At 50.5% G+C, this 25,151-nt stretch overlaps 7 protein-coding genes across 7 annotated transcripts; 4 read left to right on the plus strand and 3 right to left on the minus strand.

Annotated features, from left to right (window-relative positions):
- Nucleotides 1-1,121: 1,121 nt before the first annotated feature.
- Nucleotides 1,122-4,331, minus strand: N7458_003383 (uncharacterized protein; the record flags this gene model as incomplete). The annotated part of the gene is made up of 5 exons (XM_056906766.1): nucleotides 1,122-1,893; nucleotides 1,961-3,345; nucleotides 3,387-3,653; nucleotides 3,710-4,022; nucleotides 4,078-4,331. The coding sequence occupies 5 exons, from the start codon at nucleotides 4,329-4,331 to the stop codon at nucleotides 1,122-1,124; spliced, it is 2,991 nt and encodes a 996-aa protein (XP_056770873.1).
- A 1,409-nt stretch (nucleotides 4,332-5,740) lies between these two features.
- On the plus strand, nucleotides 5,741-7,514 carry N7458_003384 (putative amino acid permease; the record flags this gene model as incomplete). The annotated part of the gene is made up of 3 exons (XM_056906767.1): nucleotides 5,741-6,920; nucleotides 6,982-7,322; nucleotides 7,398-7,514. The coding sequence occupies 3 exons, from the start codon at nucleotides 5,741-5,743 to the stop codon at nucleotides 7,512-7,514; spliced, it is 1,638 nt and encodes a 545-aa protein (XP_056770874.1).
- A 691-nt stretch (nucleotides 7,515-8,205) lies between these two features.
- On the minus strand, nucleotides 8,206-8,742 carry N7458_003385 (uncharacterized protein; the record flags this gene model as incomplete). Its single annotated transcript, XM_056906768.1, has 1 exon — nucleotides 8,206-8,742. The coding sequence occupies one exon, from the start codon at nucleotides 8,740-8,742 to the stop codon at nucleotides 8,206-8,208; it is 537 nt and encodes a 178-aa protein (XP_056770875.1).
- A 589-nt stretch (nucleotides 8,743-9,331) lies between these two features.
- Nucleotides 9,332-11,214, minus strand: N7458_003386 (acyl-CoA carboxylase subunit beta; the record flags this gene model as incomplete). Its single annotated transcript, XM_056906769.1, has 3 exons — nucleotides 9,332-9,810; nucleotides 9,870-10,452; nucleotides 10,525-11,214. The coding sequence occupies 3 exons, from the start codon at nucleotides 11,212-11,214 to the stop codon at nucleotides 9,332-9,334; spliced, it is 1,752 nt and encodes a 583-aa protein (XP_056770876.1).
- A 330-nt stretch (nucleotides 11,215-11,544) lies between these two features.
- N7458_003387 (putative pyruvate carboxylase) lies at nucleotides 11,545-13,623 on the plus strand (the record flags this gene model as incomplete). The annotated part of the gene is made up of 2 exons (XM_056906770.1): nucleotides 11,545-11,597; nucleotides 11,655-13,623. 2 exons carry the CDS (start codon nucleotides 11,545-11,547, stop codon nucleotides 13,621-13,623), a joined length of 2,022 nt encoding a protein of 673 aa, XP_056770877.1.
- Nucleotides 13,624-14,045: 422 nt separating this feature from the next.
- Nucleotides 14,046-15,443, plus strand: N7458_003388 (putative inositol 5-phosphatase; the record flags this gene model as incomplete). The annotated part of the gene is made up of 1 exon (XM_056906771.1): nucleotides 14,046-15,443. The coding sequence occupies one exon, from the start codon at nucleotides 14,046-14,048 to the stop codon at nucleotides 15,441-15,443; it is 1,398 nt and encodes a 465-aa protein (XP_056770878.1).
- Nucleotides 15,444-21,784: 6,341 nt separating this feature from the next.
- On the plus strand, nucleotides 21,785-22,164 carry N7458_003389 (uncharacterized protein; the record flags this gene model as incomplete). Its single annotated transcript, XM_056906772.1, has 2 exons — nucleotides 21,785-21,862; nucleotides 22,042-22,164. The coding sequence occupies 2 exons, from the start codon at nucleotides 21,785-21,787 to the stop codon at nucleotides 22,162-22,164; spliced, it is 201 nt and encodes a 66-aa protein (XP_056770879.1).
- Between the last annotated feature and the right edge of the window lie 2,987 nt (nucleotides 22,165-25,151).

The raw sequence follows: 25,151 nt of genomic DNA on the forward strand, positions 1-25,151 counted from the left end.
TTCGTTCGTGCTCAGTGGGCTCCAGATCAGGCGTTAATGATGCATGGGTCTTATCCCAGTCCCCAATAACGGGAAACCCAATATTTGGATTGGTGATATCAAGTCCAATTTCCTTAGCTCGATTCTCCAAATCATTCCGGTAGAAAGGATTTGCCACAACACGCAGCTTCCCAAACACACCACGTGAGCTTGATATTGAGCCTTTTGTACACATTGTAATAGTCATGAAAGACTGCAGCAGTGGCTATTTGAACGTGCATTTTCGTGAATCTCTGTGCGAGTTGCGCGAGAGCACCCTCATTTGGATTGAGAGGCCACCAGATAAGCCATGGAAGCCAAGGCGTGTCATCAGTGAATTTGCAAGTATCATTAATCATGATCCGACGGGCATTAATGGCTGTGCATATATCGCCCTATCGTCTCTTAATCACCCGAGTATGTATCTTCTTCTGCGAAGTCGGGGTTCCAGATACAATACGGCTGGGGTTCAGGGTTTTCCATATATCATTAGGAATGTTATTGCTCATGATGAGTTGGGCGTTTCGGGACCTATGTGCTAAATCTGCATCTATAGAAGCCGTAACATATCCGCAGCCGTATTTGACCCTGAGTACTATCGAGCTGACCATCAATCTTACATTAGGCCGAGCCCCTAGATGACTTGCTTGGGCCATGGCCCTAGCAATATGCCACTCCTCGATCGCGATATGCAGAAGCCGCAGACAAACGAGATTATACAAACCAATGTAGCAGCATCGACTAAAATCATCGAGGAAAAAATATGCTAAGTGCATAGAGGAACATTTTTCAACTCTACTTACGTCCGGGATCTAAGAACGGCGAATGGACAGCGGTCTAAGGAAGACAGAAAAGCGCTCAAAGTAGAGACTAGAGGCCCCATTGAAGCCGGTCGAAAAGCAGCTGAAAAGCCTCTAGAAAACAAACTATGGAAATTCCTGATTCGAGGATTGTCGGGGGTTCTGCGAATCTGGAACATGTTCTCGACAGCTATGTTGCGAAGGGCATAATTACTCTTTTAACGGGGGATTTGATTGATTTCTTTCTCATATTCTCCTTTATCAAATTGTGAACGATAATTAAGCAAGAGTTCCCCATCAATATTATACACTTGAATCAGGCATCAGTTCTCTTCCCACGATATGTGACTCTCCCAATGTACCCTTCATCACGAGCACCAAGTCATCGATCGCGCCCAAGAATTTGAGATAGGCAGTAAAGGCAACACAGAAGCGGCGATAGCTCTCGTCCCTAATCAAGTCCGTGGTGAGCTCTATTTCAACCTGGTGGACTTGCCAGAACTCGTAACAGCGCTTGAGTAATGGTGTGGGAAGGACCTCGGGAAGAGGATCACCAGTCTTAAGAGCCTGCTCCACAATACCCAGAACCGCCATGATATCGCCGATATTTCGGTGGTCTAGAAGACCAGCGCGACGCGCAAGGACACCTTGGAAGTGTTCTGGCAGAGAGGCTGATAGGTACAGCAACCGTCCAATGTGTTGGTTCAATTCTTGACAAAGGGACTTGACTTGGGCAAGGGTATCACTGTCGAATGGAGAGCTGGAAAACTCGAGGCGAAGCAGAGCCACAGGACCATCAAGGGCTGAGAGAGAATCCGCAAGGTCGATTACAAGCTGTTCAGCCATGAGGCCTTCATCACGATCTGGTTGACCCCAACATGACAGGAGGAGTGCGTAGTGATCAGAGAGTGCTCGGATGGAATTTGACATGGACTTGCAGATATGGCGTGCTGCAGAAGGAGGTCGTGGGAAGATTTGCACTATCAAGGCCGCGGCAGAGCCGAGCAGCACAAGTACGAGTCTTCGCCAGAAGACATTGTACCCCCAACCAGGGTTGCCGTATGAAGGAATATGCCTAGTGAAGATGTTAGCCTCTCAACATAATATAGTGGGAGCAACTATGCGATAATTGCACAACTCACGTATCATCATAGCTATAACCGATCACCAAGATGCAGGTCGCACCACCCATGATTGTGGCCTGCAGGATCGCAGGAGGCGCGAAGAGACGTCCCCACATGAGAAGCATGAGGACTACAGCCATAATTGCAGCAAGGCCGTATGGATTTCCAGAGCCATCGCCTGATCCGATATACCAAGCCACCAAACCCACGACGCCACCGACCACAGTTCCCACAGAACGAGAGGCTAGCGATAGAGTGAAGTCCGACATGTATACGACAACAGTTGTCTGGCCCATGATCAATGCCCATAAACCCTTCTCGCGATAGTAAAAGCCTGCACTGGATGGTATCACTGCTGGAATTGCGAGCGCAATGGTGACAACTACCATTCGAATGGCGTACATACCGTCAGCGTTGATAAGCCAGTGATACGTGCCGAGTATAATGCGTCCCAGGCCGCTGCGTCGTTTGACTTTGTATCCTCGGCTCATGTTGAGACTCTGCTGGGCCGCTTTTGACTGCTCCTCGACCACATCGGGGTCAACCGCCGAGGACTGTGCAGCAAGAACAGGGGCAACCGCGGCTCTCTGAAACACCCAGTTGAATGCATAGCGCAGTCCCCGAGGAAACCAGAGGCGTACCTTTTGGCGTTCCTTCATCAACGCGACAATCTGTTCCAAGACTTTCTCCCAGGCGTCTGCGACGCCAAGAATTTGGTCTTCAAAGACCATTCCAATGGCAATTCCTCGCACTTTATGCATTGTAGGATCGTCGAGGTTCTTCAACTTTCCACTCTCATCAAAGATGTCGGCATTTGTCTGGATAAGGAGTTCAGTTGTTTCTGACGCAAATGAGACACGCAGATCTTTAAGGCTCTCTAAAGAAGATTCACTGCGCTGGAGAAGCTCATCTAACTGAGTCTTGGATGGTTTTCCAAACCATCGCGAGCAATTCACCGCATGAATGCAGTCGGCAACTGACGTACTCGCTTCCTGGCAGACCGGTAGAATCTTGGTGCAAGGCTGTCGAATGGCCTCTAGCATCTCCTGGCGAAGAGCCTCATGCTCGGGGGTAGTGAATGCTTTCACAAGCTTGAGGCTCTCAAGTAATTGGCGCATGCCAGCTTCGCGCGGCTTTCCTTTCTTCTTCTCCGTAGTCTCGAGCTCAGAATATTGATTGTACTCTGACGTGATTGAACGGAGTTTCTCCAGCTTCACTTCTCCACCGACGCGAGATATGTGAAACTCTAACAATGATAAAGTACTTATTGCGGCTCGGCGGATGGGTTCCTTTAAGCTCTTGACGTCATCCGAATTCCACCGGCTCACCGAGAAGTCCATTGGCAAAAAGGCGAGCGCTGGATCAATTTTCTTGTAGGTCCCGAGAACTGTTATCTTCAGCTTCTGTAAGTCTCTCAGTTCCAGATGGTCACCGTCAATCAAACTTGCCACGGTCGCATCCAGGGGCCTTTAAGAAGTCGTACTAGTCCTTCCATGCCCTCGAGGACGGTGTGGGAAGTCGACGTTGGGAAAAACAAGATGTTACAAGCCAGTCCAATCCCAATTCCAATGGCTGCCGGTTCAATGAGAAGTTTGGGCATGGTGCCATTGAATGATGGGAGTAGTGGCCCAATGGTGATGAAAAGATCCATGATGATAGTTCCAAAGATCTGGGTCAGAGCAAACTTGGGATTCTTAGCTCGGATGCGTGCCTAGTGAAAGATTAATTAAGAGTCTCAGTATTGGCGAACGCTTCGTTCAAGCTTACCAGGACGTAAATCAGGAAACAGATGAAACAAAAGTAAACAGCCGTGACACGAGCATCCAGCATCCAGCCTTCGTAGATAAGCTGTTGCTGGACCGCTGCAACGGGCTGTCCAGTCGAGTTAGCCACGCTATAAGCATGTTGCCCCAGGGCTTGTAGTTTGGCCTGAGTATCAGCAGCCGGTCGCGCTGCCAGAGCCGCCTTCATCGCGATAACACCCCAGCCCCAGCCGAGGCCCATACCAATGATAAGGGTCAAGGTTCCGAGGATGAAAATGAAGACAATGCCATTGGGAGGCACCATGAAAAGCACCAGTCTGCCCATTCGATTAATGCTATGCTCAATACCTTGCACTACTCAGAATCACTCACGTCGCGAAGAAAGTGGCAGTCCCGATCGTGCGCAAGGACGAGTTGATGAAGATCAATAATGACGCGACCCATGCTGCCACCGTACAGCGAAATAGAATTTTCAGATCGCGCGCATTGAAGTGATCCAGCCATCCAGGCAACTTTCTGCGTGTTCCGGATGTGGTTACTTCCTTTGATGGTATAGGGAAGTCCTCCGCGCTTGGTGCTGGTGAGGCACCATTAGGCTCGGCCTCTGGTCGGGCGGGGTTCGACATCCGGCCTGGTATCTCCTCTCTTGTCGGAGTGAGGCAGATAGATCGAAGCCCAATCCCAATGCCGTGTGCTGAGCGGATGTTTGAGAACGAGTGTCAAATTGAGGAGCGAGGTCTCCGTAGCATTCCGCGCGCTGAGAACAAGGGAGAGTCAAGGTCCAGAGGAAGAGTCACGAGCTGAGTTGAGTTTTTAAGCTTCCAATCGGCCCCGTCGAGAGTGTGGATCGGCACTATTGATGTAATTATTTACATAACTATTAAAAGGTCGCCCAGACTTGGATTTGAGTTCGCATCCTTGGGCAGAACGATGATTTGTTTCATGATCGACGCCTGGCTTGCTGTTGTGGGGTCTTGGCAGCCTTCCGACTGGTGAATTATGCACGTAATTGGGATTTATGCTGGGCGCAGAACGTGTACAACACTCGACAACACCTGTTGATATCTTAAGATGTCCTGATGGATGAGGAATGTAGCTCAAAGTTGATCAGGTATTAATACTATGTCTATTCTAATATAGTACAGGGAGACAATCACAGTCACAGTCCAGTAGTTAGTAGACAATTGAAAATAAGCTGCGTCCTCGATCCAGCCCCTGATTTTGGCCTGGGCAGATTCTGCGGGGCCTTGGATGCCTCAGGCAGAAAATTTAAACATTTCACATGTTGCGGCTTGGCCAATCAGAAGCCGGCAGTCTAGACCTTCTTCGGAACTTCGTTCGAAGTTCGCGCAAACTCTGTTTCTGGGTTTATCGACCACGCTAGGTTTTATCCAGGATTATTAGGGACTTTTTACACCAAGAAAGCATTTGCTAGCACCAATCACGCAGGCGAAAGACACCTTAACCCTTCGACCCTCGTGCCGACATACAGAAGGATGAATTAAGCACATAGAGCGCAGATCCACACCCGCCACACGTTCCTCGCCCGTTAGATCCCCCGCATAATCTACTTCGGGGATCTCCAGTCTCTTATTTTCTTAGGCGGGTATCATATCCCCTGAACCACTCATCATTCACATAGCCAAGGTTTTTTAGACCGTGCTATGACAAATGAGAACGATATCAGATATTTTTTTTTGCCTCCTGTCTCGACGCTCAAGCAAAATTCACCGTTGGCGTCCCGAAAAAGTGGACGGTCCGCGGCGGGTGGCCCAATCGGCCTTCATCCAGTGGAGAAGTTTCCGCAGTGCGAAGGACGGAGCCCCGATGTCGTGATTAACAGCGTGCTGAGATTTCGAGGAAAGAAAAGCAAGCTCGTTCCCACATAAGCTTAATATTCTAGACATCCTTTCTTTTTTCCCTTTCTTCACAGGGGATCATCATATGGGGATTGTCGACTAGGTGGTTCAGTTTGGTTTCTTATACTTCTTAGGAGATCGATCGCCACGCTAGTTTGTTTCTTCCCAGCATAAAAATGGAGAAGTCCACTTTGGCCTCGGACACTATCCGTCCGGATCCCGCCAAGGTCGAAGAGTATGATGCAACTCCTAAGGAGGAGCTTCAGCTCAATGTCGGCGGTCGTGGTGCCACCCAGCGTCGCCTGCGGAACTATCAAGTCACCATGATCGGTTTCTGCAGTGGTATCGGCACGGGTCTGTTCATCGGTACGGGAGCGGCCTACGCGAAGGCCGGTCCTGCGGGTCTGCTTCTCGCGTTTATTATTGTTGGCATGGTTCTATGGTGCGTTATGCAAAGTATCGCCGAGTTGGCAACTCTGCTGCCCACCGCTGGTTCGTTCCCTCACTGGGCGACGCGCTTCATTGATCCATCTGTCGGTTTCTCTCTTGCCATTTCTTACGGATATTGTTACACGATTGCTATCGCCTCGGAGGTATCAGCAGCAGCAGTTGTTGTGTCCTATTGGACAGATATAACGCCTGCGGTTGTCATCACGGTTGGCTTAATCCTGATCCTGATCATCAACCTGATGAGCGTGCGGTTCTACGGCGAGACTGAGGTCGTTGGAGGTGCCATCAAAGTCCTTTGCTTCCTGGGCTTGGTGGTCGTCTCTATTGTCATTACAGCCGGTGGTGGCCCCAACCACGAGGCCATTGGCTTCCGCTATTGGAATAACCCAGGCGCATGGACAAACTACAACGGCATCACTGGACCTACCGGCCATTTCCTGGGCTTCCTGTCATCATTCGTCAATGCCTCATTTAGCTTCATTGGTGTTGAGACCGTCGTCATTACCGCTGCCGAGTCTGTCGATCCCCACCGGGCTATTCCCAAGGCTGCCCGCCGAGTCACCTATCGTATTGCCTTCTTCTACGTCCTAGGTGCCTTGCTCATTGGCCTTATCGTGGACCCACGGAACAAGGCTCTTGTCTCTGGATCCGGTAACGCGAACAGCTCGCCGTTCGTTATTGCTATTCAGGAAGCCGGTATCAACGCACTGCCGTCCATCGTGAATGCCTGTGTTCTCGTTGCCGCCTGGTCTGCCGGTAACTCGTACTGCTGGGTCGGATCCCGTATGATCCTAGCTATGACGACCGACCACCAGCTGCCCCAGATCTTCGGTCGAGTTACCAAGAACGGAGTGCCATACGTTGCTGTCATCGCGGCTTGGCTGTTTGGTCCCCTGGCTTATCTGAGTAAGTTTACCCGTTCTGGATATATATGATAATTTGAACATCTTCACTAACGAATCTCCAGGTCTTGGAAGCGGTGGTGCCGCGCAGGCCTTTACCTGGCTGCTCAACCTTAGCACTGTTGCGGGTTTGATCGCCTGGGCCACTCTCTCATTCTGCTACATTCGCTTCCACGCCGCTATGAAGGCACAGGGTGTCTCTCGGGACTCGCTTCCTTGGAAGGGACCTTTCCAGCCATATGCTGCTTGGGTCGGCTTCATTGGTTCTACCATCATCACTCTGGTTTGCGGCTTCCCTGTCTTCTTGAAGGGCAACTGGAGTGCATCCAACTTTGTTGCGTCGTACATTGGCATTCCCATTTTCATTGTGCCAATCATCATCTGGAAGCTTTGGCACGGTACCAAGGTTCGTTTTCTTTCTCCACTTGTCTTCAATCCCTTTTGAAGCACCGAATAATTCGCTAACTCGGATTATTTACAGTATCAACGTGCTGCCACCATTGACCTCTGGTCAGGCCGTCTTCAAGATGGAGAAATCATGCCTCATCGGAATCCGCGAAACACCCTCTGGGGGCGGTTCCTTGACTGGCTTGCATAGATTACCTAAATTCTGTATATCATAGCATTTTGCATCCTGCATATATTCTAATTCTAGAAAGCGATTTCTGATTTACAGGTTTTATCCAATCGGTTCCGTAGCCGATCCATCGTTTGCTGACATGTAAAACCACTCAATTTTGGAACTGCTCGCGAAGCTTCTTTATGTCGTGATGAGAAGCTTTGCAGCAGCCACCCACAAGGAAATTTTTGAAGGGGCCCTTTGTGCTGGCATCATTCACCACTTGGGCCAGTTGAACTTCCCAGGAGCGCTATCATCCAATTAGTACTGGTCGCTTGTAGACAACCTTGAGATAGAGATAGACGCACCGTGTCTCGATCACCGTTTGAATTATACCCAGCAGGTTTCTCCCAGACTTGTGTCGTCGTATTGTAGACCTCTCCATTTGTTCCATCAGGATACAAAACAAAGCTCGGGGGAGCAGAGCTATCGCCAGCAGTGATAACCGCAGAAACAGAGTCTCCGAATTCCTCGATCAACCCCGAGAGCTTATGCAACTTGGTGCAGTTGATTCCAATTCCCCACGGCACGTATCCATCGTCCATGGGCGCAATAGCAGCCTGCACAACCTGTTCAATCGAGCTTCCATCTGGCAAACTGTCGTCCTCACGAGGAAAGACACAAGCAACCCAGAACGGGACCGTAATCCCTGCATCGTGAATAGCTCTCCTCACTGCTCGAATCTCGTCGAGACGGGGCAAAGTCTCGAAAGCGACATACTGCATGCGCGAGAGCAAATCCCCTCCGCCTCCAAGAAGAGCCGCAATCGATCCAGGTGCCAGCGATACAGCGCCTCCTCACTATCATGCTCAGCATCATACGCGCCGCTGTACTCCTGTCCAGGAATCATGCATGCACCATACGGACCCAGACTCAGCGCGATCTTGGTACTATCACGGACCTTGGCTCTTTCCGCGACGTCCACTGCAGTCCGCAGATACTGCCCTATAGCATTCTTGGGAATACCACTGGGATACTCCGCAGTCTTTGTGCGGGCAAACCCCTCGGGTGAAACTTGGTATGTAGCTGTGAGAAGCACGTCCACCCCCGCGGTGCCAAAGTCCTTCTGACAAGCATGCAGCGTTGTGGGATCTGAGACGAGCAGATGGGTTGACCAGAGAGGAGTCGTGGTACTGTCAAAGCTCACCCCGTATTGATCTTGGAGCGAGGTTCCAAGACCACCATCTAGGATCTGTACCGAAGCCATTGCGATTTGGGAGCTTTGTGTGTTTCTTGTGAAGTGGGGTGTTTCAACTGTGAACTGGTAGCTCCTCCAGCAGTCTTCAGTGGTCCATCCCGCCGAATCGGTCTTGTTACGTAATCACACTGCCACAGAGGCATCAAAGGCCGTTGTCGGAAGAGGGTATAGTCTCAAATAGACATTGAGGATTTGATCTATTAATGAGAGCTGTAGATTGTCAAGGACACATATCTTTCCGCATATACTTTCGCAAGAACAGGTGGATTTGACAAGTCTCAGTTCAGTAGCAGAAAATCAGTAGGTATCATCACGCATCTACTAGTCCATGAGAGCGACGCACCAAGTATACGTTCTCATGTAGAGGGTTCATTTTCATCTCAAAAGAAATTTTACGGGAATTTGGGGTGTACTCGGGCCTTTTTCTTCCGTTTTTCAATTCATACAGTATTAAATTCAACAGCCAACTGCTAAAATGTATAAATCCAAGGCGTTCCCGTGTCCAATGTTCCCTGGTTTCAAAGATCCGTTTGAAATTATCACATCAACCGAATTCTAGATTCTTGTCGTATATGATATATGAAATTCTACATAGTAATCAAGCAAAATTAGGATGAATCTTCCCACAGGCTCTCTCAGCCAGCCTCTCCTTCATAAGCACATCATACACATGAGACGCCCACGAACAACAAACCTGTCTAGTATCCTTTGGATCAATAATCTCCTCCACGCCAAACGCATTCGCCGTGCGCACAGGGTTCATCAACCGCAGATACTCCTCTTCTAATTCTTTATATCGTTCCTCTTTCTTACCCACTTTCTCTGCCTCGCGCAGCTCATGTCTATGTCCAACTTCAATTCCACCATCAAGTGGTAGAGAGCCCCATTGTCCAGATGGCCATGCTACTTGCATGACGGGATCACGACTGCCAAGCATGACGCCACCCGCCACGCCAAAGACGCGACGTGTCACGACGTTGAAGATTGGGATGGTGGTAGTGTAGTATGTCTTGGCTAGCTCGACGCCCCAGCGCATTGTTGCCGTGCGTTCGGCGACAGTGCCGATGGCGTAGCCGGCTAGAAGGGGCATTAGGGCTTCAATGGAGAAAAATGAGAAATTGGATCGAAATACTTACGAACGTCAAGGAATTGCAAGATTGGCAGGTTCATCACATCGCACATTTTCAACAGACGAGTGAGCTTCTGGCTGCCGGCAGCATCAAGTGCACCGCCATTCACCTCACAGTTGAGCGAAATAATACCAACGGGATGACCCCCAAGGCGAGCGAGACCACCGATAGCAGTTCGACCCCAGAGTGCACCAATCTCGAACCATGAGCCCTGGTCTACAACGGAGGTGATAATAGTCCGAGGGTTATACATGCGTGCCTGGCGACGCGGAATTATACTCCTCAAAGCCAGATCTTCCCGATCTTGGGGATCATCGCAGGGAATAACCGGTGGGGCCTCACTGCCAGAATTCGGCAGATAACTCAACACAGTACGAAGTTGCTCAAAGCACTCTGCTTCATTGGCGGCCAGGTTGTCGATGGTGCCATTGGTGCAGTGAACCATGGGGCCGCCCAAGTCTTGAAAGTCCAGTCCTTCTTCAAAGGTTGCGCCCTCGACAACTTTCGGGCCAGCATTGAACAACGAGCCAATATCAGCTGCCATGACGGAGAAATGGCAAGATACAACTCTTGCAGCACCCAGCCCAATCTACACACGCGTCAGCATCATGTTATCACTCCCCTCACCCAGAATGACTTAGGCAATTCTGTGAGTACATACCGCAGGTCCAACTACAGCCCCCAAATTCGGGATCCCCATATTCAACTGCTGAATCACCGGCTTAAAAGGCCTCACAAGCGGCAAATAACTCCACCCCTCCTTCTTAATGGTCGTCACACTTCCACCCCCCGAACTCCCGTCAACAAGCTTAATAACCGGCATCCGCAGCGCAATCGCCAACTTCTCCACATAAACCGTCTTCTCCGAGCTTGCCCCGTCCGCATGGCCCGATCGAATACTAAAGTCGTCCGCCGTGAGTAGGACCTTCCGACCACGCAGCAACCCCGCGCCCTGGACGTTATTGCTGGGGACGAAGGAGATGGGGGTCTCGCGCATTGGCGCTGTCTTTTTCCATGTCACCGTGCCAGAGACCGAGCCTATCTCGGCAAAGCTTCCTGGGTCGAGGAGGGCGTCGATGCGCTCACGGACCCAAAGCTTGCCGGCTTGCTTTTGGCGCACGTAGCCGCGGTGATTGGGATCGGGGGTTGCTGCGATTTTGCGGAGAGTGGCAATTTGGGAGAGGACGTCAGAGTGATCTGCTGGTAGACGAGAGGTTGCATTCTTGGACTTGGACTTGGGGTTGCTTGTTGGAGATGGTTGTGCGGAGATGTGTGAGGAGACCTGGTTGAGGCGCTGAGCTGCAGTATCCTGACCTTTAGACGCGTCTTGCGCGTCACTGTCTTTTCCCATTTTGATCCTTGTCGTGATGATATGCAGATAAGATCTCTTTATCTCATAGTAAATTGGGTATTTTAATTGATGGTTAAGAAGAATGCTCGGCTTTGCTTTCTGTGGGGTGAGGGGTCAAAAACAGTCCAGGGGGGGGACCATCCGAGGGCCGAGGCGTTTTTCCTAGATGCTACAAGTTGGTGATCAATCGTTGTAAAGATTATGACGAGTTCAACTCACCAAAGCTCTTTCTCAATAATAGAAGTCTGACAATAATCCCTGACGCTTTCGTGAGTTTATCGACCAGTCTTCAACCTTGTCTAGCTTGTTACCCCAGATTTGCTGCACCCCATGCCGTCATTCCCGCATTCACCGTCTTTTAAGCGACTGCTGGTCGCCAACAGGTACGACTCTCTCCAGCCTTATTGGGCACGAGATATGTATTGACATACAATAAATAGAGGCGAAATTGCCGTGCGCATACTCCACGCTGCACGAGAATTGCCCAACCCAGTTGAGACATTCGCTCTCTACACTGCTGACGATCGGTCGCATTGCGATTTGGGGTATCCACAGCACGCTATCCAGATACCCTCCGCATCATCCTATCTAGACATTTCCCTGCTTGTTGAATTAGTCCGCAAGCACTCCATCGATGCAGTGCACCCAGGATATGGCTTTCTCAGTGAGAGCGCCGAGTTCGCGCATCGCATGTGGACCGAGGCCGGCGCCGTCGTGATAGGTCCTGGCCCAGAGAATCTCGCCCGGACGGGTGATAAGTTGAAGGCAAAGCAACTAGCACAGCAATGCGGTGTCCCTGTCTTGGAGGCTATGACTCAGCCGACTTCTAACGAAGACGAAGCACGGACGTTTGCTAGACGGGTTGGGTTTCCTGTCATGATTAAAGCCGTGGATGGAGGAGGTGGGAGGGGAATTCGTCTTGTCCGTGAAGAATCAGAGTTGGATAATAGTATCCAGCGTGCTATTGGCGAGTCACCTTCGCGAACAGTCTTTGTTGAAAAGGCTGCTGTGGATGGATTTCATCATGTGGAGATCCAAGTCATTGGTGATGGCACTGGCCAAGTGCGACATCTCTGGGAGCGAGATTGCAGCGTGCAGCGGCGATTTCAGAAGGTGGTAGAGTATGCGCCAGCCTTGATGTCTAATCGAAACTTGATTGCTCGAGTAATTGACTCGGCACTGAAGATGGCAAGTGAAATTCGGTATCGCTCGTTGGGGACTTTCGAGTTTCTGGTCAGCCAAGGCAAAGGCGAATTCTATTTCTTGGAAGTCAATCCGCGGCTGCAGGTTGAGCACACCATTACCGAGTCTATCAGTGGGATCAACTTGGTTCAGACGCAGCTTCTTCTGGCACAGGGATGGACGTTCGCGGAACTGGGCCTGGGATCTGAAGTGAATGCCAGCGCTCCTTCGCCAGCGAATTCCCACTCTATTCAACTGCGTCTCTGTGCAGAAGACCCCAGCAATAATTTCGCTCTGAGTATCGGCAAGGTAACCGAGTTCGCCGTCCCTAGCGGCCACGGCATTCGTGTCGACACCAACATCAATGCCTCCGGGGCTTCTCCATTGGTTGTGGGCTCGAACTTTGACAACCTTCTTGCAAAAATAATCGTCACGGCATCCACTTGGGAGGCCACCGTTCGCAAGGCTCAGCGAGTCTTAGCCGACTCGAGAATCTCCGGTGTCAAGACGAATCTCAATCTTTTGCGGGGCATTGTGGCACATCCCGATTTCATGACCGGTCATATCGACACGCAATGGCTTAGCATCAAGCTCGAGGAGGCCTACCAGCTGGGCCAAAGTATCGCCAAGGACCTCCAAAGCCAGCACATCTCCAGCGGCTCCTCCCAGCAGTCAATGGCACAGAGTGGACTGCCCTCGTCCAGCCTGCTCTTCCGCAAAGGGGACGCGTGGTCCATTACGCTACAACCTCTCGAGAACGGGAACCCACAAGCATCCGCCAACGTAGCGCATCACCTTAAGCTATCGCGGGTCCTGCGAAATGAGTTCCCCACCTCCCTGGCCGCCGAGATCGAGTACACGACACCATCCTCCAAGACTGCGATTCCGTATCGTATGCAGCTGGATACGACTACGACAGCGGCATCGGCATTGGTCTCCTCGTCGCACCGGCGGGGCGACCCGAATAACCCGCATCACATCGTGCTCCCGCTGTCAGGCAAGTTAATCGAGATTCTGGTTGCGAGTGGGGATGTCGTTGCAGAGAATCAGGTCTTGGCTTTTGTCAAGCAGATGAAGATGGAGCTGGAGGTACGTAGTCCTCGCGCAGGGACGGTACGATGGGTGCACGAGATGGAGGATGAGGATGAGGATGTTGCGGAGGGGATGTTGTTGGTGGAGTTGGATGAGGAGCTGAAAGTTGAAGGGCAATTGAAGGGCAAGTTGTAGATATAGAGATACAGCAGCCATCGAATGAACTATGCGCCGAACAGCCAAGGTCACCCAATTGGACAAGACAGTTTTGATTAGAAGCCATTTATAGAGTCAAATGGGGAACTTTCACCATAACAAGCAACAGCATCATTGGTCTAGTGGTAGAATTCGTCGTTGCCATCGACGAGGCCCGTGTTCGATTCACGGATGATGCACATCTTTTTTGTCTTTTTATCTTTTGGCTCTCCACTTTTTTTCTGGATTGTCCAGATCAGTGATTTTCCCGCTGGTTTGTGTATCGATGCTTATCGCCGAGCTCCGCTGATCAACTCGCGCACGTGGTCATCGCGCACGACGTCACCGCTCTCGAGCTTCCCTGCTCGAAGGTCTCCAGGGTTTGAAGGTCCAAGGAGGGCAGTATTCTCATATCTCCAAAAATGGACGAACTGAGTCTCTACATTCTAACCTCAAACTGTGCCCAAAACCTGATCGATGTCGACCTCGTCGCAGCCCACTTCTTCGATGTCCTCCCCTCCTCGACGCCAGCTCCAGAGCTGATCGTTCTTTCACTACAGGAGCTCGCTCCGATCGCATACTCCTTTCTTGGCGGCTCATATCTACTCCCATACTTTAATGCATTTATCAAGGCTGTCAAGCAAGCAACTGCTAAACAATGGAACGAGTCTTATGTCAACCTAGTCAAGGATCACATCGGCATGACGGGGTTGATGGTCTTTGCGCGCTCTGATATCGCGAACAGGATATCATGGATAGACACCGCGCATGTCGGAGTTGGATTACAGGAAATGGGCAACAAGGGTGCAGTTGGAGCTCGGCTAGGATATGTTGTGGAAGGACGACAATCTCAAGAGGTGGATTTGACATTCGTTGCAGCGCATCTAGCGCCGATGGAGAATGGGCTGGCGCAAAGAAATCTGGACTGGCAGAGTATTGTCGAGAGATTGGTTTTCTCGCATGGACAGACCTTACCCCGGGAGGTGGAAGGAGACAACCGGAGTTCAGACGAGAGTACCTCGCTCCTGAATGAGCATGCCCACAGCTCGTCGCATCATGCCCAGGGCAGTCTATACAACCTCTCCGCTCGTAATTCCTATCTCTTCCTAGCCGGTGACCTCAATTACCGCACATCCGACACAAGCCCACGGAAGGAAGATATCCTACGCTTCCCCAAGCGCAACGCCGATCCCAGCAGTCCATCCCATTACTCCCACCTCCTCAAAGAAGACCAACTCATGCGCGAGATGCGCGCAGGCAGGGCCTTCCACGGCCTTTCCGAAGCCCCCATCGACTTTCCCCCAACATACAAGTTCTCTGATGCCGCACAACAAGCTGCCCGACAAGCCCTGGAGAACGGGGACGAGGATACAGAGTGGAAATGGTCGACACACCGGTGGCCTAGCTGGTGCGACCGCATCCTGTACCTGGACAATACAGCAGCGTCAAGTGATACTAGCGAGGCCGCAGCACGCCGGACGATCAAACCCGTCGTGTACAATGCGCTCCCGCTTTTTCCTCACTCGGATCACCGCCCTGTCGCGCTGGCTGTGAGTGTGCCTTTGAGGCCTACTGCTGCCTCTGTAGAGGCGGATCACATGGTTGGCGATGCGAACGGTACGAGCAAGCCGGAGGTTCTGGACCCGTTTGCAATCGATCCTACATGGCGGTCTCGGCGGGATGCGGCGCGGCGGAAGGAAATTGTCGTCGGTGTGTTGGCGTACTTGGGGTTGACATGGGAGGGTAATGGAATGGTGCTCGCGTCTGTGGTGGGATTGTTAGGTGCATGGGTGGTGCTGAGGTCGATATGGGGAGTGTAATGGGAGCAGGGTGAGGGTTGAGGGGTGGCCTGATTCACCCCCAGTAAGATGATGAACAGCAGGGATGGACATGTATAGGTGTTTCGGGTTATTTCCTTTGGAAATGATCATGCAATGAATGATATTGGGTTATACGACAACCCCCAACCCTCTCCTGCCTGTCTCGGCTCTTCCAAGCCCCATCCACGGCTGTGCATTTTGTCTTGTTTCATCTGTATCCCCGGGTTGATACCCAACTCCCTCGTTTTCACCGAGATCTCGACTGCGCCGTCACTGTCCTGACAGTCCAAGGGAAATACGTCAGCCACCAGCCCCTCTTCGGCCTATTCGGGTCTCTGTGCTATGACGAAACACCATCAGATAAAACCGAGGAATACAAATTGCGGCTAACAGTGTCAACTCGTCCGAGCGGGCCGTCATCGAGCAGGGTTCGACTGGGGCCCTTGCATCGAATCGGCGCAATCGGCGTAATCGATACACATGCAGTCCATACAGAATTGAATATACGTACTCGATGTATTCGCCGACTCCGGACTGACCATGGCGCAAAGCACTGGCCACTTCAGCCAGGGTCTAGTCCTGTATAGTATTTGGTAAACGGAAACAGGAAAATCCAGTCCAACAGTCGATTCCCGTATCCGATTTGGTCACCTGAGCCGCTCCCAAACGGTCTGGCCGCGGAACGTCGTGCGGCGTACTTCCTACTGTACTAGTTAGTCTCTCTTCTTAGCGTCTTCCATACTGCACCCTAATCAAGTCACTGGCGGGACCCGCCGCCGAAAAGAATAACCTTTGACCTTGTCTTCTAATTTTATTTGGCTGCAGAGCCCCCTTTCTGGTATCCTTTATTTCGAATCATCCTTGAGTAAGCCTGTGCATTGGCAGTATGGCCGTGTTAGGGAGGCTGAGGGACCTCCTCTCTGCCTCCACCAGACTCAGCCATGCCGTGTCGTGTCGTGCCCGGTCATCGCATTGCACTGCCGCTTCTTGCTGTCATAGTAAGGTTTACAGTGTATATCCTAGTTTCCTTCCCCACTCAGGCGCGGTCACGCGGGATGAAAAAGGACTGCGTCACGATGGAGGGTGGATCCCCGGGTTTTTCTCAACGTTGTGATAGTAATACAGTAATTAAATCATATTGTAATAAACTTCATACAGTACTGTACTCATATCAGAGCAGATGAGATTTGCTAACCCCCCCCCCCCCCCCTCCTCTGAAGTTGCTATTTCTACGCCCCCATTTCCAAAGCTAGTTAAGCGCTTTGATTGTTTTACTATCTTCTAATAATACCATCTTTAACAATTGTAGCAATCTACCACCTACGCCTACGCCCTCGCTGCTGATTTTGCTACTAGCGAATCCGCGACTATACAATATTAAATAGCGATGCAGTCGGAATTGTTAAAATTAAGGATATTAATGAATCTAAAAGCTATATCAGTAGGATAACACTACTATACTTACGGGATTTCGTAAAGAGAAGGGCGAATCTAAGCTACGGAAATACGCCTGTATGCCGAATCAGTGGCGTGTTGGAAGAGGTAGTATGGTTACAGAATCTTGAGATCGTTAAAGGAGGGGCTTAGAAGACAGTAAAACAATTACTACCCTAGCTTAATTTGGTAGTGGGGGTGTCGATTTAGCAATTCTCGAGCAGATGATAACAGGTATCAATTGTCAATGCTGTACAGAGAATCTTGCCCAGGCCCTGGGCTGTGATGGTCCCGGTCTAGATCCCGAGGCTGCCGCCTTCCGGTGGCTGTTGGTGCTTCTTGCGCTTCTACGGCTTCTACAGTCTTCTAGACTTTTACTTCGCCTTGGATGAATTAGAAATTTAAATTTTTCTATTGCACCCAGGTTAGCCCAGGGTATATACTTCTCACGGGTTATCATGTAATCACAGGCGCCTTTCGAAGGCCTTTTGAATGGTAGTAGAATACCCGGGTGGCCCGATTGCCTTTGCCCTTTCACAGATGTTTTCATTCTTTCATCCTCTGCTGACTATCACCACGGCAATTGCTGGCTAATTCCTGGGGCCCACAGTGTCTTGGTTTATCCCCAACCCGAAGTTGTTCATTCTTAGAGCCGGACCGCGGCATACGAGCTGCGGCTGTCCGTGAGACTCAACCTCATTCCGTGTTTTTGTCACTGTCGTGCATTGCATCCTAAACACCTGAACCATCGCTCTTTCCTTTCTGCCTGTTCTACAGTAGAGAAAGGATACAAAATCTCCGAAACGGACCTTCTCTCGTGCCAACCCTCCGCCTCGTAAAGCTAACCCCCGCGCACTCGCAGAGCCATCCAGGCTGCCGAGCAGACGAAAGGTCTTAGATATGCAGCAGACCACATGAACCAGTCAACTGACAAGCCACAGTATCTCCTCTTTGAGTGCTTGTTGCTGACTGGCGATGTGAAACGCGGTGCTGACGAAACCGTAATTTGCGATGGGCTGGGCAGTCTCGGCGGGGTGGGAAAGGTGGAATGCCCAGAGCTATTAGGTCAGGAAGATGTACGGGGAAGGGGTTTCTGACCTTGGTGATCATATCTTAAGTAAAGGCCTAAAGGGCTATTGAGGTGTTACCCAAGCAATACTGTTTGACATTGGAGGTCAAGCTTTATAGATCGATTCGCTAGCTTAGGCAAAAATTACCGAGTACCTGAATTCGATCTAGTCCAGGGAATGACGAAGTGGACGCTTCTATTATTCGAGAAAGCTAAACTGAAAGGACTCACACCTCATTCCATGCCAATTTAGAGCTCAGTATACTCCAACTCCGATCTTTAGAGACCAATTATTACTTGCTCGGTACCCATCTCTACCTGTCAGTAAAAATTTTCATTTTCTACCTTTTCCGGCGGGCGCCATCGATCGGGCTCCACCCGCCAGGCATGAAGTAAAAGCGCGAGCTGCCGCGTCCGGCCCATGTGAAAAGCGCGCCAATGAATGCATCAGATCAGAAATTCAGAAAGAGAGGTCAGATTTCTTGCTTGATCTTTGTTCTATGAAGATCTCTTCCTATGGTTTAGTCAACGCCCTCGATTACATTCCAGGGCGCGAACTAAACAGAACAACGAGATTGGTGCCTGACCCAGGAATGCTCGGACTTTGAGCCTCGGGAAAAAGTGACAGGGCCCAGGCACAGCTGACCGATCAATGGACAGGACTGATAGAAGCTTTGCTAGCTGTCACCTTGAGCTGCAATTGGAAACGCGCAGGCTATTATTGACGATGGAAAGCATGGAACGAGCTTCTAGTCCTCGACCCAAGATCGGACCCAACCAAGTTGAACCATCAACCCTAGCTGCAACGGTTATCAGTACTGTACATAAGTGTAGGCAAACGGACCCGAATGGGTAAATCCAGAAATCCATCGCTCGGCGATCCGTGGGCGAGCAAAGTGGGCAGTGGAGAACTTCCAGAACACTGCCCGATGCAAAGCATGAAAGGGGAAAAAATTTTGAATATAACCAAAACAAGATCATATCCCTTGGAATAATGGATAATGGACTGGGGCCTGGGCTCGGGCTTGGGCAAGCCTTGGTGCGAAGGTCTGGAACCTGGAAGCCTCGGATCACGCCCACGTTACGGAATACGGGCGGCAAACCCACCGGCCATACCCCATTGAAAGGGGGGTCTGCACGAGGATCGAAGAAAATAAAAGGGATCGGTTGGGTACTGTACATGCTACATGGTTGAAATTATGTTGAGCGGATTGGGCAGACATCAAGTTGATACGGGGGAGGAATGATTGGTGATGACGAAGAGAAGAAAGGGGGAGGAAATTAAAAAAAATTAATCACATAGTTCAAAGTCAAGGGTATGGAGGAAATGTAGGGGGAAGGGTCTGAGTGCAAGAAGCATATTGAGATTAAGAAAGGGATTCTACGGAGAACGGACGGGATTCTCTACTACTGTACAGTAGTAAGTACTCCGTACAATAGTTGAATGATCATGGAGGCGAAGAAGAAAAGACTCAGGCCTCCTCGAGCCCACAATTCAATCGATCCGTACCAAACTGAAGCCCAAGCGCTGTCAAACACATATGGACCAAATTTGTGGAAGGGATCGCAGCGGAGATCTTTACAATCAACGCGATCGCTGTGCATTGCCAGCATCCCCATCGGCAGGTCAAATCCAGGGTCAAGATAAACATCCTGATTCTATTTACATACTACTTTTTTTTCCATATTCTCTGAATGTCAAGCCAAAAACTCAGCGACCCTAGAACCTCCTCGGAAGGACGGTGCTAAAAAAACGAACTAGGGCCCACATCCACATCAGCCAGGCACTTAATCTGAATCTCTAGCGACCCCGTCAGGCGCTGTTTCGAAAACTCCGCGAGCTTCCATGCAAGCCCACAACCCGCCAACCTCCACCGTGTCGGGTGCTCCACCCGGCCCTGCAATAAGGCCAAAGCCAGCTGAGACTGCCCGTCAGGTCGAAGATTGCGATTTCGTATTCCAACGCGATCCGGGCGGGCTGCTCGATGATGTATCTCTCTATCGCTCTCTTCCGTACTATGAGTACGGACTATGTACTGTAGGGTATGTTCTCCTGGCTACTAAAACTACAGTATCGCATCTGCAATCAACCGGTACGCGCATTCTTCATGCCCAGCTTACACTTCTCATTGGCCCGTCCCATTCCACCATGCATGAATGACCAGCATTCTCTTCAGATCCGAGACTCGCATGGCCAAATCGTGGGCAAGGGGGGTGGGATCGACTGATCTGTGCATGCGCGAACGGGAGCTGCCAGGTGCTCTTTTTTCCTTTCTGCGGTGGTGGGAGGAGAGAGAGAGAGAGAGACAGCTTAATCCAGTTCAACAAACCATGGATTGGGTTGAAGGGCATCGGAGGCCCAGATCCTAGGCAGGCATCGGGTCGGCACTTGACTCCCAACCTGTCAACTGCCAAAACAAGGGAAGAATGGGGTCGCCTCTCGGATGGAAAGAAAAATTAGATGGTCGGGCAGGACCGATGGTAAGAGGGATAGAATTTGTATGAAGATCGGATCGGAATTATAGGTAGTCGGCTAGTACATAGTGCAACCTGGACTTGTTTGAGTGGCAGTGACCGAGATATTAACAGAATCAACTTCGGAAAAAAGAATGGACATTTCATGACCCAATAACAATCACAAAACAAAAATCAGTTTCTTCCTTTGGCTGTTCAGGCTCTGCTCTCTTGAGTCTCTAGCCAAGATCCCAAGATCCGGTCTTCCCACTGAGTCACTAGACTGTGTTTGGTATGGTCGACGAACACTAGTAAGCCCCGGCTAGTTAATTTAATTATACTGCAAATGGAAAAGAATGGAAACCAAATGGAAAAATTTTGGAACGAACAACCCCGGGCACGGTGGATCTCCAAAAAGGCAGACACAGCAACAAACGCCCTTTTTTGGTTTTCTGGTTCCCGTCACAATGGAACCCTAAAATTCTAGTCCTTTTTTTTCTTTACACGGTTTAGTTTCCTTATTTTCTTTTTTTTTTCAATACCGATGACGGATGACGGATGACAGACAACGGATACTCCAATAATAATAAATCTACGGAGTACGGAGAATCCCAATACATAATAGTAATATATTCATCATTTTTCTTCCTCGAATAAATTATTCTTCTTTTTTTTACGGGCTTAGATTGTTTTACTTGACCCCCATCTCGTCCTCGTTTCTTGTTGAGCCTCTGGATATAAACCCATCCTTAGGCCCCCTTTATAAAAAAAAAAGTCTCGTCCCTCACGTCCTTCGAAACCCTTTCTCCCTTTTCCAGTCGCACTTACGACCCTCCTCGGCTTGGAGTTTATTTACTCTCGACACCCTTGCAGCACTAAACCCCAACCTTCCACCTTGCTAGGGCGCCTCCTCTCCTGCTTACTGCAGCCGACCTTTATCCTCCGACGTCATTTCGATTGCATCCGTCCAGTCCATCCCATTCCTCCACCATACGGCCATATTACGTCGATTATCCGCCAGTGGTCTCCTCCTTCTGGACCAGAGAAAGCCAGGAATTTATCTCCGGCCCGTTTTTAAGTTCACCAGCGTCGAGCTCCATTTTTTCGGCATTTTTTTTTTTTTCTTTCTTGGACTCTCCTTTTGGCCAACTCGAGGTTTCTTTAATTTCTTTGGAAGATCTAAAGACGCGACTCCCCAACGGCACTTTCTCGCCTTTCAACGTTTCTTTCACCTCTTACCACCATCCGCGCCGCGCTCTTGACTCTTCGACAGTGCCAACGGATCTCCAACCCACGCCATCTCCCTCCCTGAGATCCTCCCGCGATCTTCTCCTGCACCCCGCACTTCGTGCATCTCTGCGACATCCTCACGACTCCCTCCACCATGTACTCGTGCGCAAACTACCCCCGCGGCTGCCGAGGTCGTGTCAACCGCCAGGGCGCCAAGTGCTCTGACTGCGTCGTAAGTGCTTTCCACCCTTCCCCGCCAACTTCCACAAAAAAACTCCCGAGACTCGGGAGTCTCCAAGCCTCTGACGCAACACCTGCCCGAGCGCCTGCACGGAGTCTTTAGGAGCAAGGCGCAACAGCCTGCAGTGAAGGATACCGGGAAAAAAGAGTACTAACCAAGCTTCACAATAGACACTGAACCTCCGCCGCCCAGCATCCGCCTCTCCATTCGCACAGCCCCGTGACTACAGGCGTGTCTTGCCCTCGGAGCGACTCAGCGACTCCGCTTTCAAGGTCTCAGACCTTGAGCTGTAGGATGCTCAAGCCCTATTCCGGAACGGTCCGGCGACGAACCCAGAAACAAAAAAAAATAAAAGAAGTTCCAGGCGCACCGACATGGTGCTGGATGCCATCTTGACAGGCTGGGCCTGGTTCCCGTGAATACGAACATGAGGTTATGATATTCATTGGGTGGATTGATGGAGAAAGCTGGACCGATTTCCCACGTTTTCCTCTCCGTCTCTTATGCATCGCCGGGAGTTTGATTATGGATTACACCACGATGGCGGCTATCTCTTTTCTCGCGTTGTCTTTCGAAATTACTTCGCGCTCGGCTCTGCAATGGCTGGTGATGTCCTCGACCGGCTGGACTCGGTTCCGCCAAGTCTAGCCCTGGCTTTATCACTATACGGATATCTTCCCAAGGAAAATATCCCTATGATGCCGTCAGGGACCATCCCATCCGGCATCTACTTGCAGAAACGAGCGCCTTCTCGAGTTCCACTCGCTTTATCTCTTTTTATACCCCGTCTGGGGCTCCACATCAACCCCAGAGGGGTCTTTTTCGCATGGAGGATAGAACATTGCATGGATACGCATACCAATACACCAATACCACCCGATCCGACACGAAACGGACTCGGGACCTGAACTCATGGATCTGCCACTGGCGGGCAGTGGCGCAGATAGGGCTCTGATATCAGTCGATCGGCGATCGACACCTTCGTTGTTTTTGATCTGCCGTCTTTCTTTCTTTTTCTTTGCTGCAGTGCTGTTTTCCTTGCGCATACGTCTTCTCTATGTCGCTGGTTCGAGATCAGATTCACTCGCCTTTCTTTTTTTTTCTCTTTTTGTCTGCCATACCCCCCTTGTGTTACTTGTCTTTTAATGCCTGTTGTTTTCGGTCTTCGGGAGGACTGGACAGACCGGCCTTGTATCGTTCTGATTCAAGTCTCTTTCCTGAAGTAGTTTTTTTACCCTGAGTTAGATACCTCACTGCATTGATATAACGGCTTTATCATTACTATACCACAATTCTGGCTTTCCAATACCCATCGCGAGTATGCCCCAGCATACCGAAACTAGAATAACTATCTTCTATCCAGACAACCCCCGAAACTCACCCCGCCAGCCCTACCATCCAACCAAAAAACCCCCCATTCCCAGCCGCGTCTAGAACAGCCCATTAGCACCTTCCCAGACTGACCAATCCCCTCAAACCGGAGTTATTTGATCAACCGCAGCAACCCTCCACCCTCCACCCACCATTCCGAGCTCAGCACCAGCCGCACAGGTGCCATTCTCATCCCAAAACGCAGATCTACAAAAATATCGCCAGACTAGCCCCAGCCATGCTACCCCCAACCTGCATATGGCCCCACGTGCTTGGCTTCTTGGGCGCTTTGTCACAGTCGTGACTTGTCAGCCGTCACTTCTGTGAGGCCGTCTTGGCCCTCGCGCAGGACGTGGTGGGCGGTGCTTGGCAACCCTCCCCCAAGGCCAAAATTCAAACGTAAGCCCCCAGGCAGCAACGGCTTATGGGGGCTATAACCGTTCTAACGGCCCTCTAACCCCCCACCCCCATTCTTGGGTCAGTCGGGGTGGATTTTAAGCCCGGCCCGATGGGCTGAGTGATACGTGCAGGGATGTTTGGAGGAAGCCTGGAGGGTTGGGGGTTGTAGCTGCATAGGCATCACTTTTTACGGGTCAGGGTAGTGAGGGGACTAGTGCTTTGCTTTGTTTAGACGTTTCGTTGGACTTGGCATGACGGATGGAGGGGGAGGGCCTGGGGGTTGCCAGCGTTATGTATTGTATTGCCCGAGGTGGATATGCCTTTTTCTTTGTTAGAGTTGGGATCTCGGTATTCGGCTTGCTGGGCTAGGCTGGGTTGGTGCTAGCATATACTATACTGTACTCGGCCGTTTAGTCTTTGTCCACGGCTTGTAACGCTGTTGGTCGTGTGAAGTATTGAACCCGCCTGGAATCGGAGTTCGGATCCGATCGGAGGGTTGGGATGTTGCGCCAGTTATGCAGGCTGATAGGTACAGTACTTCATTGCGTTATGAAGAGGTTTGCTGGCGTCTCTGCGGAGCACAGTATGCTGCTGTATACGGGTGAAACAGGCGATGGATCTAGACTTGGATCTACTTCTAAATTTGAATGTGAACTATCTGGATCTGAATCTGAATCTGAATCTGGATGTGAGTCAGGTCGATCGAGCTTTTGTTTCAGCCCTGAGGGTCCTAGACAGTCGAGCGGGTTATGTTTGACTCGATAGTGCGTATGGAGTATGTCGATCATCGACACTATGGATGATGCCATAACGAGCGTACCTGAATTCGGTACCCTATGTCTCAAAGTGTATTTTGTAACCTTCGCGCCTTTAGGAAGAAAGATCGCAAATCTGCCGCGGGCAAAAATAGCAAGCTTCAAAAACAAGACATCCGTAGCATGGACATCATGTATTTCTATCTTGACTCACGGCGGTATCCACGCTCTGCTTCTCGCTCTTTCTCTGGGTCAACCTCAATAAAGAAAAACTCACAGAGCGTGCCAACCTCAGTCCTAACTGCAAGTTCTGACAGTGGAAGCTTAATACTGTATGACTACAGAGAAAAGCAATCGCAACACCCACATAGTCAATTCCGCCTAGGCAATAATATGTCGTTCTTGGGAACAACTAGTAGTTAGACTTTCCTAGGCGGCCCTTTCAGGGAAAAGGACCCGCAGACTGGCGTTCGCCAACCAGCGCAATAGTTAACGCCCGGGTCCCAGATCGCCTCGTGAAACGAGACAAGAAAAGACAATATTCTCCACTTATAGGCGCCGGCATTTACTGGTACATATGGAGTACGAGAGTAAATAGTACTCTATGTGCTCCGTATTCTGGTCACTAGGGCAGAAGTGGGCGTTGCAGTATTTATGGTGAGATTAGGATGTTCGCGATTATTGGTTTCCGAAACTTACTTTTCGTAGGGCAGGAGAGTTTATTCTCGCGTGGGCGCCAGAAATTGACCCACAGA

Source organism: Penicillium daleae (assembly GCF_028827525.1).
Source record: "Penicillium daleae strain IBT 16125 chromosome Unknown utg000002l_segment0_segment0, whole genome shotgun sequence".
Taxonomy (NCBI): Eukaryota; Fungi; Ascomycota; class Eurotiomycetes; order Eurotiales; family Aspergillaceae; genus Penicillium; species Penicillium daleae.